Consider the following 18357-nt stretch of genomic DNA (forward strand, 5'->3'; position numbering starts at 1 on the left):
GAGCTTTTTGTCCTCTTCTAGCCGTTCACTCTTCAGGCTCCTTGGAAGTTGGTGAAGTGGTGCCAGAAAAATCCCACTCTGCTTTTTCAGTATTTTAGAATTGGTTATGAAACAGGCCGATATGTCTGTACGACTTACAAAAGCAAACGGAAACAGAACCATCAGCAACAAGACTGATTTATGTTTGTGTTTCTGTTTCACATGCCGGTAACCGCTGCCACAGGAGAGTGTCAGATAAGATGATTAACGGCACACTGCAGAAACAGAAAAGAGTCACAATGAGGGTCGTGTTAGACTGTTGAAAAGCGGCAGGATGTGTTTTTACATCTGAAAATGCTACTTATATGATTAAAGGATAAACTGACCAAAGAGATGGACTTACCTCTTAGTCAACAGAGCACCCCAAAATCAACACAAACAGAAAGTCTCAGGAGCTTTTAATGGTTTCTTGTTATGATAATAATGAAGACTCATACATACCTATAAGAGAAGGAATAACATTTCACAGAGACAAAAAGTCAGACGGCCATTTTGGTCGTGCAGGTGAGTATTTGCATGGCTGTGCAGAAAGAGGAAGAGAGGGAACCTTTTCAAAGGACTGAAGTGCTCAGAGTCGTGGAGGTGTGAGATTAATACTTGATCCATAAAAAGGGACAAACCAAGCTAGGTTTATAATATTTACTTTTTGTTCCATGGACAGTTTTACATGCTAGTTTGAAGTGATGGGCGGGCGGTCAGTGGCGATTCCAGAGTCTGTTGGGGCCCTAGGCAAGAATCAATATTATATATAATATCTATAATATTCTCTCCTATAAATATATAGGATAGATATAATTCCTCTTTCATTGACAAACTTTGGTTTTCACAGCTATCATACATGTGATGTTTAGCAGGGAAGGAGAGTGAGCGATGTCAGATGGGGCCCCCTTTAGGGAGGTTTCCTACTGTCATGCAAAAAATTTACATTTTGTGTCACTGCTTTAGTTTAAGTTTCTGAGCCCTCAGGGGCCCTCTACTGGTCTGGGGCCCACAGCAGTTGCCTGCCTTGACAAGCAGCGCCTCTGTGGCCGGTCAGCGAGATGTGAGCAGTACTGGAGAGCAGCTTTGCAGGGACAGCTAGTTTCCTCTCTGCTGCACACCACTTTATTTAACCTGAAGAAGAAAATCAGTGACTAAAATTATTTTCGTCATCCAGGTAGGCCCAATTGTTCGAATTATATGAAATATTGCACTTTTAAAAATGTTTATTTAACAATGCACAATTTACACTTTAAGTCAAACAAACAACAGAACCAGGTACATGAGAGCTGCTCAACAAATGTACAATAAAACATACAGACATACTGTACATAAAGGATGGAATCAAACAGAATATAAACCAATTATAAAATGAAAAATTAAATAAATATCTCTATAATCCTTCAAATAATATACTATATTTTATCATATGTATGGCAAACATTTGATTATTTAAACATCAGGGTGTTCACCTAATACAGTTTTGTAATTTTAGTTATAAAACCTTCTGTTCTGTCAGGGTCAGGAGGAAATGTTGCACGTATACAGACATAAACATACAGATGTGATGTGAATATCCAAAAGAAGAAAAGAAGAAAAATACTTATTTGAGATGTCAAGCACTGTTGTATGTCCTCAAGTGAATTACTTAAAAATTGTTCTTGAGAATAATTAAACATATCTCTCTTCAACATTTAGGTTTGATGCTTTATAGAATCGTTTGCTAGATTTCAGCAGAAGTGTTTCGAAGAGGAATCAGGGATTGGGGTCTGTGCCTCTGTGGGCAGATTATTTTTCTTATTTTTGGGGGATATTTCCCTGATCTGATTGCACAAAAGTCTAGTTTTAGGGTCCACATGTAGTACAGTAACTGTTCAATTGTTTCCAGCCTCAAACCGACAGAGGGGGGCAGCAGTGGGCCTTGTGAGGTTAATACTGAGATTATAGTGAAATAATAGATCCTCGATTATGCCGAATTAATCTACAGGTTTTATTGAGTCTAAAACGACATTGAATTGTCTACAGTTTCGTGTTTTCTGCGTCGTTTGGCAGTGCACATGTTAATCCGCATATATTTAAATGGAGTTTGGCGGCTTGAGAATGAACCCGCATGCACAATGCAATCCGACATTTGCCTCACCTCTCGTATAGTAATGGTGGTGCGACATTTGAAACCACAGCCTGGCTGCTGAATCTGTCTCCGGTATTTGCCACCGTGGCTGAGGGGTCGCCCTCCTCTCCCTTACTGTTTGTCGCGGGGACGCGCTCAACAAGAGCCGCAGACTCGGGAGCGCGCGTCGTCCTTCTGCATGGAGGGGATCGACGAGAGAGGGGCGCGAATGAAAGGTAACCAGCTTTACAGGCATTTCCTCGTCCGGGGTTAGCGGTGAGGCGGTAAAGTGCCGTCTCAGACGCCATAACACATCGACATGTCTCGAAAAAATCTCAGCATTTTACACACTTTAGGGATATAAGGCCGGTCCGTCCAATAAATCTGTCCGCCGCGACTAACTGAGGGTGTTTTGCAGGTTTTATAGCACGATGGATGGTGTTATTTGTTGCATTTAGTACGTCCATTGTCGTGTTGGTGTTGTGCAAAATGTGTCTGCCTTGTGTCAGAGTTGAAGCTCAGTGAGATGAAAGGGTTCATACCAGTCGGTAGGGTACGCATTAGTTTACGTGTCATGTAATTTAGCTTCTTGCTCATCATTTGAAAGTATACTTTTAGGTCATGTTTGGTCCTGGTGGTTCATTTTAACCTGTATATGTCTAAAAACAGCCTGCTGTCATGTGATATTTCGAGGGTAGGAGACATCCAAAGCAGATATCCACGCGTGCTAAATTAGAGGAACATCTTTGACATTAATCTGTCAGCCTACTTACTACTCCAGTGAAACTTAAAGCAAGATGACATGTTGGACTAAATTTCACTTTATCCTGAACTGAACCAGGGGCCACTGAGGGGCTGTAAATAAAAACAACCTGGGTCCACCATTAGAGGTCAACACTTGATTTAAAGGGGTCATATTTTTAAAAATACTTGTATTGATTGTATGTATCACCCACAATGATAAACAGTGAACATACAGAGATGTTGTATGGGGTTTTCACCCAGAAGTGTCAATTATTTGTCTCCTTTTGCGTGGAAAAGTCCCATCTATAGTCCTTTTGTTGTTGTGTGTTCCAGGGACTGTAATAAACACAGGACACATTCATCTGTTCTATTGGATAAGAAACTTTTTTTCTCAGACATGTATCCACATGTTTGTGTGTTCCTTATAGACCCCCCCCCCACCCCCCAAAAAAAGAAATAGGATTAAAAATCAGAATTGATGAAATTACCATTAATATCTCATTAAATCACAATAATGACCTTGTATTGTGTTATGTCTCGTATCATCAGACCTTCCCTAATTAAAGCTCTGATCAGGGTGCAGGGACTTTGACTTATGCAGTGGTGTAGTGCAGGGTATATGCACTTATTTTTCAGTCTCTATAGGGTATACCCACTTCTAAATCCCCTCTGATTCACACCAGTGATTGATTGACAATATCCATGGTATGCTGCAATTTTTGTCCTAGGAAAGTGAAGGGATGACTCTTCCTACTCAGCCTGTAATTGTCTCATATGCACTAACTAAATATTCAGAAGGACTCTCACATGTCACTGTTTATAACAGAGGCAGATTATCCGCTGCCGGACGGGCCACATAAAGTGTATACCCACTTCTGTAGGCACCACTACACCACTGATAACATGTATAGCAGTATATCAGTCAGAACACCTCTGTCCCTGACTATGGCAATATTCCGATGTATTTTGAAAGCAAAGCAGCTGGGCCCCTGATTTATTCAGGGGGTAGCATGTTGTATTCGACACACAAACCAATCCACATGTTAACCATTTTCTTTCTGCTTATCACCTCTTCTTGAGCTACTAAGATGAAAGTATTATGGGGTGTTACATTCCTTTTAAACTTAAGAAAATAGCACAATAGAGTGGCAACTTAATAATCCTCAAAATGTATTCTTTTAGGGCCCAAAAAGCAGATCAGCTGTATCACCAAAACTCACAGTATGAAGTACTAACCAAATGCTTACCAGCCAGTGGCAACAAAGCTCAGTACCATGAGATAAACTTAACATCTGTCCAAAAAAGCCAGACTAATGTTCTTATGTTTACCAATGTGAGAAAGGTGAAAGACCAGCTCATTTGCTGCCTCTCAGACAAACATGATGTTGTTCAAATATTTGATGTGTTAAAATCAATTCAGCCCATAAAAACAAAGTGTTGATGTCAAAAAGAGTTAAGTATCTGTCTCTTCAGTCTGACCAGTCCTAATTGCGTCTTAAGTATGTTTGTTATGTTGTTCTCATTTCCAGGCCGGTGTAAGGTTTCCCTCCTCTGTCCTGGCTTCTTCAAGCAGCAGCCTCACTGACAGACTGAGCTGACCGCCTGCATGAAGACTGCTTCTCCTTAAGGAAACATACTTAAAGCAGTGCTACCTACCAGGCCAATGCTGCAGCTTGTGTCACAGCTCCTTTTCCAAGCACTCACAAGCAGTTAATGGTGTCAACTTTTTTACTAAGAACAGCCAAACAACAGCGGTTCCCAGATTGGTTGGCTCTAATCTGGCTGCCAGAGGAACTGAAAACAAGACTCTACTGAAGAAAAGACTGAGGAAATATTTTTTTTATCTTTAAACATCGCCTCTGTTCCGACCGAGCGCAATCATGGGGGTGTCAGGATACGGCTACTATCGTACCGCCATCTTCTTCTGCATGTTTATCGGCTACTCGCTGTACTTCTTCAACAGGAAGACCTTCTCCTTCGTCATGCCCTCTGTGATGGAGGAGATCGAACTGGACAAAGATGACCTGGGTGAGACATAAATAAAAAAAGATTCTTATTCAATGATACAATTTGCAATAAGGCATTTTCTTTTTGCCAAGAATTGTGCAATAATGCCTAAATCTGGCTTATTCAGCTTGCAAAACATACAAAGTGCAAAGGTTTGAGCGTGCTGTGCACTGTGGCAAATTCAAAATACTTTATACTTTCAGATCATCTAAAGAACACACTGGCCTGCTGAACAGCTAACTTAGCCATTTCTAGTTTTCCCTTGGAGTGTCTGATTAAAGTTGACCCTTGAAAGTGTTGTCAAGTTCATACATGCTTAATAGTTTCAAGATGTGAGCCATCAGATTTGATTGCAGACTTTTCTTTTACTGAGGGAAACCTTAACACAAGAAGAGGGCATGACTTTGGACAGTGACACTTTTTTGTTTTGTTAGTGATTAAAAGAGTATAAATCTACGGCCCATGTCTGCTGTACAAAAGCTGCTCTAAGTACACCCTTCATGTTGTGGCTCTGCAGGTCTGATCACCAGCAGTCAGACCATGGCCTACGCCATCAGTAAGTTCATCAGCGGCGTGTTGTCCGACCAGATCAGCGCTCGCTGGCTCTTCTCTATCGGCCTCTTCCTGGTGGGGGGCATCAACGTGGCCTTCTCCTGGTCCTCCACGGTGCCCATGTTCTCTCTGCTCTGGTTCATCAACGGCCTGGGTCAGGGCTGTGGCTGGCCCCCCTGTGGGAAGGTGCTGCGCAAGGTGAGACCATCCACTCTGCCATTTCATAAACACAGATTGTTATTGATAAGAATCTGTTGAAACCTTACATATAACAGTACAGGGGATACCATGCTATGGTTCAGTGTCATGTTAATATTTTATGTATTTATTGAGAGACAGGACAGTGGATAGAGTCAGAAATCAGGGAGAGAGAGCGGGGAATGACTTGCGGGAACGGAGCACAGGCTGGATTCAAACGCGGGTCGCCTGCTTAGAGGACTATAGCCTCCGTACATTGGGCGGGCACACTAACCACTAGGCTACCAGCGCCCCAGTATAAAGCGTTTCTGACTGATAAAATGCATTTCACTACGATAATGTATCCAAGACGATTAGTAAAATAACATTTTTAGAACAATACTCATGGTTTAAAGGTAAAACTACCAAATGCATTTTATTTTAAACAAAGCATTTTTGTATGTACTCAGAGAGTCAGAAATTCATTTATATTTATTACGGTCTGAATAAAAAAATAAAAAATAAAAAAATTGAATTTCCCTCGGGATCTATCTAATAACAGCCAATACAATGGCATTACTCTTTGTAATGTTGACAGACACGGCACAACTCTTTGTTCACACTGGATGGTGTGACAGTATCACAAAACTTCATTTCACAGAGATGTTTTATTGTGAAAATCAAACATCTGCTTTTGAGCTATTACTTAAATGTTGAGTTTTTGAGTATCTGGACTTGTTTACAATAAATTATATCGCCATGTTAAAGGTTATCGATATTTTATTTTTTTCTTAAACTTTATTTCTAAAAAAGATATTCCCATTGAGATACAACATCTGTTTTAAAAGCGAGTCCTAACCAAGACAGCAGCATTAAAAGTTCCATATAAAGAGCGAACAGACCAACGACGAGCAGAAATGACATCAGACAATAATGAGCGGCGTTCAGCAGTAAGACACGTCACATGGTGGACAAGTGATCCTTTATCTTAGCTGATTTTAGTTTACGGTGAATCTGTAGTTCAGACCAAGACCATGAAGCAAAGATACTTATACATGATGATATGCATGATGTGTCGATCGGACAAAGATTACAGTTACTGAGGGTTTTAGTCGACTTAAACTTGTATTAAGAGCCAAGAGAAGTGATCTCAAAAAAAAGTTGCTTGTGATGATTTTTACAGACGCTAATGAAAGGGCGCTACCTCGCACTTTGAGCCACCTGCTGTCAGACATGATGCTGATTTCACACTCTAGTTTGCGTGAGAAAGTGCACCTGTCTGTTTGCTATTTAAATGTTTGTAGGAATCCTGCTAGAGTCATTTCGGCGCTGACCTCCGGGGTCAGTGGTAGCACCTCCTTGTTTGGTGAGAAACCACCCTGTGCTTCACACTGATCGTTGCAGGCCAACGTTCTGCACATACAGGATTACCCAGCAATCCTAGCGAGCTGGTTACCTAGGTTTTAATAAATGGTTTGCACCATTTTCAGGACTTTAAAAGTAGGTACTCTTTAAGCACTGTATAACAGAATACATCAAGGTCTGCTCAGAGACATTCTGAGTCTTGTGAGGAGCGGCCGTTAACAGTGTGCAAAGGTGGGGAATAAATAGGCTTTGGCATGTGTTGAGCACGCTCAGGGGGATCAGATTACAGCAGAATGTATTTATAGAAGATCCTCAGCAGATCTTTACAAAGGTGCATTTATTTTCTACTCAAAGAAGAATCTTTAAAAGTGAGCAACAGCGTACTACATCTCTGCAGCTCCTGTTCGCAGCTGAGTTAACATGATGATCGACACGGGCGTTCAATCGGCCTCTGAGTTGCCTTCAGTGTTTGTTCAGTGGATTCTCAAGTTCCTGGTTACTCTCTGCTCTGTTGGGTTTCTGCGAGAGGAATGCTTCTGGCCCACTTCATCTCTATTACATCACGAGGGCGTGTGTTTGTGACGCCATTTCTCCTGAGGCAGTAATAAAGAGAAGAATCAAAGCAGTGTTATACATGCATAAGTATGCTGATTATTAGGGAAAGGTTCTGTAATGTTTCAACATGTTGCCCTGGCCTCAATCTCCTCTTAAAGGTAGTGGAAATGTGGCTCTGGATAGTAAAAATGCATGGATGATATCATTAAGTATCCACAAAAATATGGGCAGAAAAAGAGTTTCATAACTATTAGAAAATCCATTGATCAAAAAAGCGTCTTATTCTGCTGTGGGGCTGATCACATCTTAGCCTTTTTCATTTCATTTGTTCCGCACATGGCAATATGCACAACCCTTCACAGAAAGCGATTCACAATCCATGTTCAGAAAGGAGCATGGGGGAGAAGAATCTGATTTTGCCTGCCCCTCACTCAAAGAAAGAACACATGAACTGTACATGGTCTGTCCAATCTCAATCGCCTAGCAACCAACACCACAGCAACCTAAAAAAAATCAGACTAAAGGGTCTTTCACATAGGATGCGGTGGGCGCTGCCGGCCGCTCTCAAATCCATTCGTTGTTGCGCTGCACAAGAGCGTATCCACGCTCCATCGAAGGTTCTTGCCGTTCTTGTGCGCTTCCCTGAGGTTAAAAAATATTCAACTTGGGCGCAGCGCTCCATGATCTCACCTCCCCACGTCCAATAGGAGGGAAGATCAGATCACAACAAACGGTGTCCCACTTTCCTGAGCTCTTGTTTACAGACCATCAGGTAGAAATCTCTAGTTTGTAAAGAAATGTCAAACAGTTTGGCTGTAGATAGCACATTTGCAACGGCAGCAGAAATGCGTGTCATGGTTGTGAAGCGGTCGTTTTAGAGCTGCAGCTTCTGGACGAGCCTAAACTCTCCCACGTCCTGTCGTGCCCTGATGATCTCATAAACACACACCCACTCCGTCTTTGCTGCTCATCTCCTCCTCCTCAGCAGTAGAAAGGTCCGGGCTTTTTTACAACATCCCAGATACCTCCTGCATCCAAAAGTAGTTATTTTATGGACTATTGTTTTAGTCACCTTGCAACGTGCGCTGTTGCTTTTTTCTCGTGCGTACTCCCCTTCTGCTCTGCGCCCTGAAAGGCCCTTTATTCATTTTGGTTGTAAATGTATCATAAAAGGACTCCACCTGCATTAAAGTATTTAGTAAAACTGGACTTTTCTGTTTCTCTCTCTCTCTCTCTCTCTCTCTCTCTCTCTCTCTCTCTCTCTCTCATCAGTGGTTCGAGCCGTCCCAGTTTGGGACCTGGTGGTCCGTCCTGTCCTGCAGCATGAACCTGGCCGGGAGTCTGGGTCCGATCCTGGTTACAGTGCTGCTACAGTACTACGACTGGAGGACTATCATGACCATGTCGGGCATCTTCTGCGCTGCCTTCTCTTTTGTTTGTCTGGCGTTTGTGACCAACGAGCCGAAGGACGTGGGCCTGCCCAGCATCGAGGCTGCAGCCAAGAAGGGGGCAAAGGGAGGTGAGTAAAGAGGGAGGACAGGGAGCAGGATTACAAAGGGCTAAAGAGGGCAAGTTTCTCTGCAGCTTAAGATGATTACCTCATTGCATGTCAGGCACAGGGTGCAAAGTTAGCCTCCTTTTTGTCACAACATCCCGACAGACAAGATGAGATATTGTGAGCCATGGCGTACGTTCTAAGCCTGACTCCTGCAAAGACTGCAGTGGGTTTATCTGCGCTTACTGGGACACTCATGGATCTCATGCACGTACAAATACATGGTTGAACTGAGCTTAGACATATCATAATTTACACAATAATCAACAAAAAGTGGAACTGACAGTTACAGATGACAATGATACACAAACACATATTTATCAGGATGAGGGAGCTGCTTCAGGATCATAAAGGGATCTGAAAGCAGGTCGGTCAGTTGTAAATAGACAGTCTATTTTTATATCTGCCGATACAAGCATATCTGGTGACTATCTGTATCGGCTCATGTTATTGCAGATATACGCCGATATTACAAGATTTATTCACCAGTCAAATTGCATTCCATTTGACTTTCATTGTTTTACATTAGCAGCTCATCTTCACCAGCAGAGTGCGCTATATGGATTACAACGAGCATCATCACCCTCCAGAGTGTCAAGTGTTGAAGCACGTACATGCTCAGTTACTTTCCAGTTGAGTGACCATCTTAGCCTAGTTATACTGTAAATTGTTTCAGTGTTTAATAACTGCATTTGAGGGATAAACACAATACATGTGTATATGAAAGATAACGGACAATTTATCGGTATCAGATTTGTTTTCTCTTCTTAATATCTTTATTGCTATCGGCCCAAGACATACCATATCGGTCGAGCCCTACTTAAAGGTCCCATATTCTGCTTTTTCTGGTTTTATATGCTCTTTAGTGTGTTTTCCAAGTGTCCTGTGCATGTTTAAAAAAATTCAAAGTCCGCGGAAATGCGGCTTTTCCTATGTCCTCCTGTTAGCTGTAGCATTAGCTGCATGTAATGCGCGGTTCTAGCCCCCCTCGAAAAAAAATTGTTAGTGTGACGTCTTGTCAGTGTGAGATCACTGATCTAAGCCCATTGGCTCGTTGTGGTAAGCCCAGCAGCTCATGTTGCACGCCTGTTAACTTCTGTAGCACGCCCACAATATGCCGTAGCCTGCGGTAGCACAGTAGTGCTAAGGTGCTAATGTTTATGCTCCCCTCAGACGGAGCCAGTGGCTGCATTCCCAATATGGTAAAAGGGGCGGGACATTTCCAAGAACCGTGCTGAGCGACTGACCAATTACGGCAGAGCCGACAGGTCGACCAATCAGATCAGACTTGGCACACGTGGGGACTCTGAACATGGGCACTTCAGATTCTTAGAGAGAGAGTCAGAAGCGAGCCGGTGCATAGAGCGGCAGTTCATGAAAACAGAGACTTTTTTATAACTTTAGCTATTTTGAATGTACTTTTGTAGGTACATAGATTAAATATATGAACCCCAAAAAGGGCATAATATGGGCTCTTTAATACAGGAACTCTTCAACATGTGCAGAAAAAGGTTGTTAGTCAATCAGTTTGCATAACTTGATGACTTGAATGAAAACTGAGAAGAAAACCCAGAGTCAACTTGAGATGTGTTTCATTTTGTGCACCAAAGTTTACAAGGAGCAAAAATGAACAAAAGAAGCTTCCAAAGGGAGCGCAGGCAGCCTAGTGGTAAGTGCTCACGCCCCATGTACAGAGGCTAAAGGCCTTAAAAGTGGGCGGCATGGGTTCAAATCTGGCCTTTGGCTCCTTTGCCCCACATCATTCCCCACTCTCTCTCTCTCTCTCTCTCTCTCTCTCTCTCTCTCTCTCTCTGTGTCTCTCTCTCTCTGTGTCTCTCTCTATCTCTCTCTCTCTCTCTCTCTCTCTGTCTCTCTCTCTCTCTCTCTCTCTCTCTCTCTCTCTCTCTCTCTCTCTCGCTCTGTGTCTCTCTCTCTCTCTCTCTCTCTCTCTCTCTCTCTCTCTCTCTCTCTGTCTCTCTCTCTCACTCTGATTTATGACTCCTGATTCCATTCACTGTCTGAAAAAAGAGCTTCCCTCCTCTCTAAATCAAACAAACCCAGTATTTAAACCAGTAAGAAACCAGAATAATCCAGTCTCACTGTAACAATTGATGTCTTTAACGCTCTTTAAAGCTGTTGCAAACTTTCCGTTCAGTTTGTTACGACTGCCTTTATAAAAACATCTGTGTGACAAACAGCTTGTTCAGGCAGGACACATCCAGATCAGTTTGACATCATGCTGCTGTAGATGACTACAGGACATGCTCCACGGATATGATCTGATTTCTGATCTATATGGGACATGACTGCAGCGTGTGACTGTATAGAATAACTAAAATCATTTGTATTGATCTGTTGCTCTTACCTCCCTGTCTGTGCTTGTTCTCACCAGGAAACGGTGAGAGCACCCTGAAGGAGTTCCTGCTGTCCCCCTTCCTGTGGGTGCTGTCTCTGGGTTACCTGGTGGTGTTTGGCGTGAAGACGGCTGCCACTGACTGGGGACAGCTGTTCCTCATGCAGGAGAAAGGCCAGACTGCTCTCATGGGTATTACTTTCCACTGTGCATTACTCGTCACCGATTGAGACCTAACCGTGTTATGTTCGCTGACCTCGGTTGTGTTGCTCACAGGCAGTACCTACATGAGTGCACTGGAGGTTGGAGGTTTCGTCGGCAGCCTGGCGTCCGGTTTCATCACAGACAGAGCTGTGTCTCGGGTGAGTCACAGACGGCATTGCAAAAAAGAATTATTAATAAGGGTTCAGTGTTGAAAACGTCTTGTCTGTGACCTCCTCCTCCAGAAAGGCTTGGGCACCCACGGTAACCCTCGCCATGGTCTGCTCATCGTCATGATGGGCGGTATGTGCGTGTCCATGTACCTCTTCAGAGTCACCATCACTCCTGAAATCCCAAAAGTAAGTGCAGAGTCGTTTCTCTCACCACGATGCAAATGTTTTAAATCTAAATCTTGAAAGACTTGGAAATCATGATAAAAGCCAGCAGGCTCTTCAGACACTCTCGCTTGGAGACGCAGGGCCTTTCTCAAACCGCTCCCCACATCCTTTACACCCTTCCACTCCGTTTGTCAGTTTGTCCGTTTGTGCGCTCGCGTGGAGGGTCCGCGACATTGAGTGTCATCAAAAACCTCAGAGGGCGGAGTCTGAGTGGTTTGTTAAACCCTCCAACAGCGAGTCTGTACAGATTAAGTTCGGCGTTATCACCACAGACTGTAAATATTAGTAGAAGCTGGAGTCCCCTCTCCCGTCTGTTCCTGCAGGGGGCTCCGGAGTCCCATCGATGGCGGTCTCCATGCTGGAAATGCTGTCTCAGCCTAACTTTCAGTCAACCTGACGACAGGCTGAGAGCTGGAGCTGGGGTGGGTTTTAAGCCTCCTGACAAACCGTTACACCGCGCCCACCTGTCAATCAGGTCGGCTATGCGCCTTGTTGTGAATAACTCTTATCCTTCATCAAATCAAAACTGATGAGCTGTTTAAAAATGTTCCCCCGTACACAGTGTGTGCCAATGGAGACATGAGCTAATCAGATCTATTTTGCTGTAAACATGTTAATATCTGTTGTAAAAACAGGATTTTTTGAATGGGTGTGTATTGTGACTTCAGGTGTTTTTGTGGCCAGACTCAAGTGGACACTCGAATGACGGCAGGATTTTCAACTTCTGCATCAGCTTCATTTTTTAACACCAGAGGTTGCCGCTTGGTTATCACCCATAAAATTTAAATGTAAACGATTGTATATGAGATTAAAAAAAATATATAGTAGTTATCGTAGAGATGTAAATATCAAAATGTTAACGTTATTTTCAGGATCTAATTAAAGATTTTGGAAATTGAACAAGTGTTTATTTTACTTCAAAGTGTTTTATGTTAAAAACAGAAATCTGAATAACGTTTTGCGTACAATTTCTCATTTATCAAATCCTTGCTTACATGAAGTTCCTGTTTCCCTGGGAGTGAGGGGGGTTCTTCCTAAAGCTTGCTGCTGTATTTATACACTCCACCTTAATGAAGAGAGCTTCGATCAGCTGAGGGCGTGATGTTACTCCCCGCTGGAGTGCGAGTGTGGAGGGAGCGGTTTGAGAGAGGCCCAAGGATTATGCTGAAATGTCTTTATTAATACGGGGCACATCTTCTAAAACACAACACTGAATGTTTTTACATTTTGTTTTTGTGTTTTATGAGGTATGCACTGATTTATTTAAAGTTTTCCTTGTCCTCAAGCGAATCTGTCTTAAGTAACTAGTGGCTTCCCTTCCCTTCTTCAAGACGCCTGGCTCTTACCTGGAGCCTCCACCATGTCCCCATGGCCCCCCGATATCTTCCTTTTCTTAGTTTAGCTTTAAGAAAATCCTCTTTCTTCCCTCAGGAGGCTCCCCTTTGGGTCCAAATCATTCACCCCCTGTCTGTTCTCATTGGTGTGTCAGAGAAAGAGGTATGTTCATGATGTTTATAAGGATCAAAATGCACGACACTGACTCTTAGAAAAACCTTTTAAAACCACATTGTCTTGCTGTCCCACGCAGATCTGGATCCTCTTCCTCGGTGCTGTGTTTGGATTTTCTTCTTATGGACCAATTGCCTTGTTTGGGGTGATCGCGAGTGAAAGTGCTCCTTCAAACTTCTGTGGAACTTCTCATGCTGTCGTAGCTTTGATGGCGAATGGTGAGCTGCAAATGCACATGACAAGAAATCCAGTGGCGGTTCTAGACCATTTTTACGGAGTGGGGCAAACTGGGGCCATTTGTTTTGTCAGAGGGGAACATTAAACCCAGGTGAAAAATAGACAAAGATGATCGCTTAAAGAAATATATATTATGCCAAATAATAGCGCACATTATTAAATACCTCTACATCAAATACCATGATTTAAATTTGTTTCAAAACAGAATTTAATACTAGATTGTGAGTCCGGTTGTTGGGCCATATACTGTATGTGTTATTAGTGGGGCTCTTCCTTTTGGAGGGGTGGCCACAGGGGCAACCAAGCTCAGTGTTACAGGGACACTGGCCCCTATTGGCCCCTGCCAAGAACCGCCCATGGAGAAATCAATCAATCAAACTTGATTTATATGTCACCTTTCATATAAATCGAATGCAATTCAGATCGCTTTACAGAGAAAATAAGAAAAAGCTTAAAATTATGACAAAATGGATTTAAAAGTAGAGACCATCCATTATCTATACTGCTTTTCCCCTTCGGGGTCGCGGGGGGAGTGGGGGGTTACAACCTGGACTGTTCGCCAGTCAATCACAGGGCTGACATATAGAGAAGCAGCCACACTCACATTCACACCTACAGACAATCTAGAGTCACCAGTTAACCTAACGAGCATGACTTTGGACTGTGGGAGGAAGCCGGAGTACTCGGAGAGAAAACATGCATGAAGAGAGCTTGTAAACTTTTAACTTTTTTTAACATACAGAAACCTCGAGCAGAACTGGACTCCAGCTGCACATCCTACTGCTCAACTGGTTTGGTTTATAGAAAATGATAGAAAGACAGTCAGACATACAGACTGCAGGAATGATATAAAAACAATAACTATGATAAAATACAGAGAAAATACTAAGAATGGCAATAAATTTACCAATAATATCATAATCATTACGAAAGTGTGACAGATAATAAAAACAACAGTGGTAGGGGGAGTTTAGAGGGGGGAAATGACCAAACAGAATCCAAATGGACCCACAAACACATGTTCAAAGACTCAACCAGACCCTTTTGTTTATAAAATAAGAAATCCCCCAACCCTCTTTTTCTAAGGGATTTCAGACCCCGGACCTGGTGGAGGTCTGGGAGGGCAGAGACTGGGGACCAACACATGTTGAGTCCAGAAATCGCCCCGAGAACTCTGGTGATGTCAGTGATAGTAAGCTTTTGATTGGTGCCCTGTACATACACAGAAGCCTTCGTACACAGCCCGATGTGCATCATCTCTACCACACAAAGTTTTATGTTGAAGTCCGTATCTTCTCCGTTTTTAAACACTTGTGATGTTAATAAGTTAAGTTGAATTCCGATCCGTTCCAGCGTCCAATCAATGAGTGATATCCAGTAGGGGAGCGTGTCTGTCAGGTCTCGACCAAGAAACGAGGAGCGATCTATGCGATTTAAGAGACATGAGATGCAGCCCAACCCTTTCTCTCAGTCGCAAAAAATCCCTCGTCCACAGCCTCAATTGATTCAGCGACCGTACATTTCATCTCTTCCGTTGTCTGCTCTCTTTTCTTCTTTGCAAAAACTGCAGTTTAATCAACTGCTGCTGAATATTTATAAGCTCCAACATCATTTGGTTTCAGTCGCCATGGTTTCCTTCCTGTACACAAACAAGGTACAGAATGTGACAGTAGAATAAACTGGCGATATAAGTAGCATAGAAATCGCACTGCTAGTGTTTAGCTACAGCTTAGATTCAACACAGATGTATAAATCAGGCTTAAGAAGGGAACTGTGATGACCTCTCGGAGTCAAGTGGATCCATGGCAGAAGGAAGTCTGAAACTAGGGTCTACATGGACCTTCAAGACAAGACACAGAGAGAGAGGAGGAGGAGGAGGAAGAGGAGGAGATAGGAGCTTGATGTGTCAAGTCCCCAGCAGTCTAAACCTGAGCCAGCCTCAACTATAAGATTTAAAAAGATAAGATTTATGAATACACTTAAAAGTAGAGAGGGTGTTGTGTCTGCCAGCAAACTATAAACAAACCGATTGTTTATCAGGAGAGGAGCCTGATATTTTAAAGCTCTTGCTGCCGTACTACTTTTGAAACGCTGATTCATTCATCATGACTAAACAACCTTGTTTTTTGGTTGCAGTGGGCGCTTTCATGGCTGGGCTCCCCTTCAGCACTATTGCCAAAAAGCACAGCTGGGACATGGCTTTCTGGGTAGCTGAGGTGATCATGGCCATCGCCACCATCGGCTTCTTCCTCGTACGCAACATGCGCACAAAGATGGGACGGGTGGCAGAAAAACTGGACTAATGCATCTTCCTGAAATAAGTTGATGTCCTGTAATTTGACCAGACAGACTGTGTTATTGCATTCTTGAATGTTCGGGAAAAAAAACTGCACATGAATACAACTCCAATCTGACCAAACCAATTTCTGAACACCGACTTTTCTCAGAAACTTCTTCTGAGTTTTTTGGGTTCATGTAGATGCTCAGGATGGATGTCAGACATGATCTACTTTAGGAACACACATTTCTCCTCATAGTCAACAGCACAGAAACATAGGTCTTCGCATAGGTTGCAGTGCTTCCAGTTTAATAATGTAGTATTGTGAAGGAACATGGAAACTAATATATTAGGAAGTTTGACGAGAGGATGTGTGCTGCTCATTGAACAGCTTGCCTTCAGTGGAGGTCAGCTCTATCTACCTTATTGAATGTGCACTAAAGAGCCTGTACAGTCTAGACTATCATACGTCTAGGGTATTTGCACAAATATTGTAGCATGTGTCACGGTCATTTTACTAATACCTCAAGTATTTGTGAACATGTATGAGGCTCATTATGTCATTGAAGTAATAGGAAAATGTTATTTTTATACACAGTTCTATGCTACATGATACAGAATAACACTTGGTAGGCCATGCAAGCTCTTATAATCTGATATTTTTATAAGAATGTATTATAATCAAACATTTGCCACAGGGTTTTTTTTTTGTCACTGCCACTGTGTGTACTGTTAACGTTCTCATCTCTAGCATATGTGGGGAAAAAAAAAGATGAACCTTCACTCAGTGCCAAGCTGGCATGTCTGTATCTTACTGGAATTGTATGATGCACCTAAAAGGGTTAAGGGCGTCCAATAAATGTGAAGTCAACTTAGTTTGGTATGAGTGTTTTTATTTTTTGTTTAAGTTTAGCTCATTCTGTGAGATTGTGTCTCTTGTTCCAGACAGATCTGAAAGTAGTTTTTAAATACATGTGTACCAAAGAGGAATAAACCTTCAAAAAGATGCAAAAAGGGGGAATTTTGCTTGTACAGGTAAAGAATGGATGCACAATTATTGCTGTAAGTATAAAACAATCTTATCCAGCACCACACACGGGCTCTGGTTAAAGAGGGCTGGTCCGTGGGTGGCTGCTAGGGCACGCAATGGGGTTTGAGCCACACTAGTCGGGTCTTCTAGGCACGCATGTTTGATGTTTCAAAGACCCGGAGCACTAGGTTACATCACTCAGTGATGATGTAGCATGCTGGTCTGTACATGGAACAGTTACCTGACCATGAATACATCCCTCACACATAGTGTTTAAGAAGGAAATCCACCGTCCTCATTGTGCAGAAACACTCCTGAGTTCTACTAATGCTCACATAAGGCGTTAGCAAACTGAGTTTCATAAATCATGGGAATAGCTTTTCAAAGACTGGGTCTGGGTCTAAACTCTATTTATATAAAACTTAAAATAAAAGCCAATCCCAATACAAGGTGCAGTCCCCTTTACTAATCTGGCATAGCTGCATGTTTGGGGATTAAAGACTGCAAAAGAAGCAAGAAACAAAAAATAAACATGAACTTCAGGGACGTAACTCAGTCGGTTGTCTCTCACCCAGATACTCAGGGGTTTGACCCTCAGCTACTAATGTAGCCACATGTACGATGTGTCCTTCGGCAAGACACTTCACCCCAAGTTGCTCCTGCTGCTTCGTTAGCATGAATGTGTATGAATGGATTAGTAACTTCTGATGGTCACTTTACATAGCAACCTCTACCATCAGTGTGTGAATGTGAAGGTGTGACCTGCGGTGTAAAAAGTGCTTTGAGTAGTCAGAAGACTATCAGCTATAGGCCTAAATATATATATTTGATTTACAAGCTCAAGTCCATTTACCAATGACTATCTGCCAAAGAAAGACAGAATGATGCTGTATGTGCATCAGCTGTGCAGCAGGTTTGCATACTGTCAAAGGGCAAAATCTAATCCTTAATCTACAACTTCATTTCTTTATCGATATCCCGACTTTGAGCACTGTTAAATATTCTTCCTGGTGTCAATGTATAATGTTACACTCATTCCCGTCTCTGATGTGCATAAGAGTTTTTTCTGACAGTGGTTAAAGACCTGTCCCAAATAAAGGCAGGGTCATCTCATAGACGACAGAAGATAAACGACTGGTGTGTCTTGTCCTCCAGTGGAAGACAACACGGAAACTCTGAGAGTTTTCGATGGCAGATTTAAGTATTAAGACTGGTAATATAATTTTAACGTCACGCAATGACCAATAAAAGATATTGACTGTTATTGG

The 18357-nt window shown here is 42.5% G+C and overlaps 1 protein-coding gene across 1 annotated transcript; it reads left to right on the top strand.

The window, feature by feature from the left end:
* The first annotated feature begins 2160 nt into the window (after nt 1-2160).
* On the top strand, nt 2161-16934 carry slc37a4b (solute carrier family 37 member 4b). The gene is made up of 10 exons (XM_020631235.3): nt 2161-2364; nt 4402-4900; nt 5397-5629; nt 8801-9047; nt 11476-11628; nt 11713-11798; nt 11883-11996; nt 13467-13532; nt 13624-13762; nt 15918-16934. Exons 2-10 carry the CDS (start codon nt 4753-4755, stop codon nt 16082-16084), a joined length of 1353 nt encoding a protein of 450 aa, XP_020486891.2. The 5' UTR covers nt 2161-2364; nt 4402-4752; the 3' UTR covers nt 16085-16934.
* Nucleotides 16935-18357: the final 1423 nt, after the last annotated feature.

This window comes from Labrus bergylta, chromosome 14, assembly GCF_963930695.1.
Source record: "Labrus bergylta chromosome 14, fLabBer1.1, whole genome shotgun sequence".
Taxonomy (NCBI): Eukaryota; Metazoa; Chordata; class Actinopteri; order Labriformes; family Labridae; genus Labrus; species Labrus bergylta.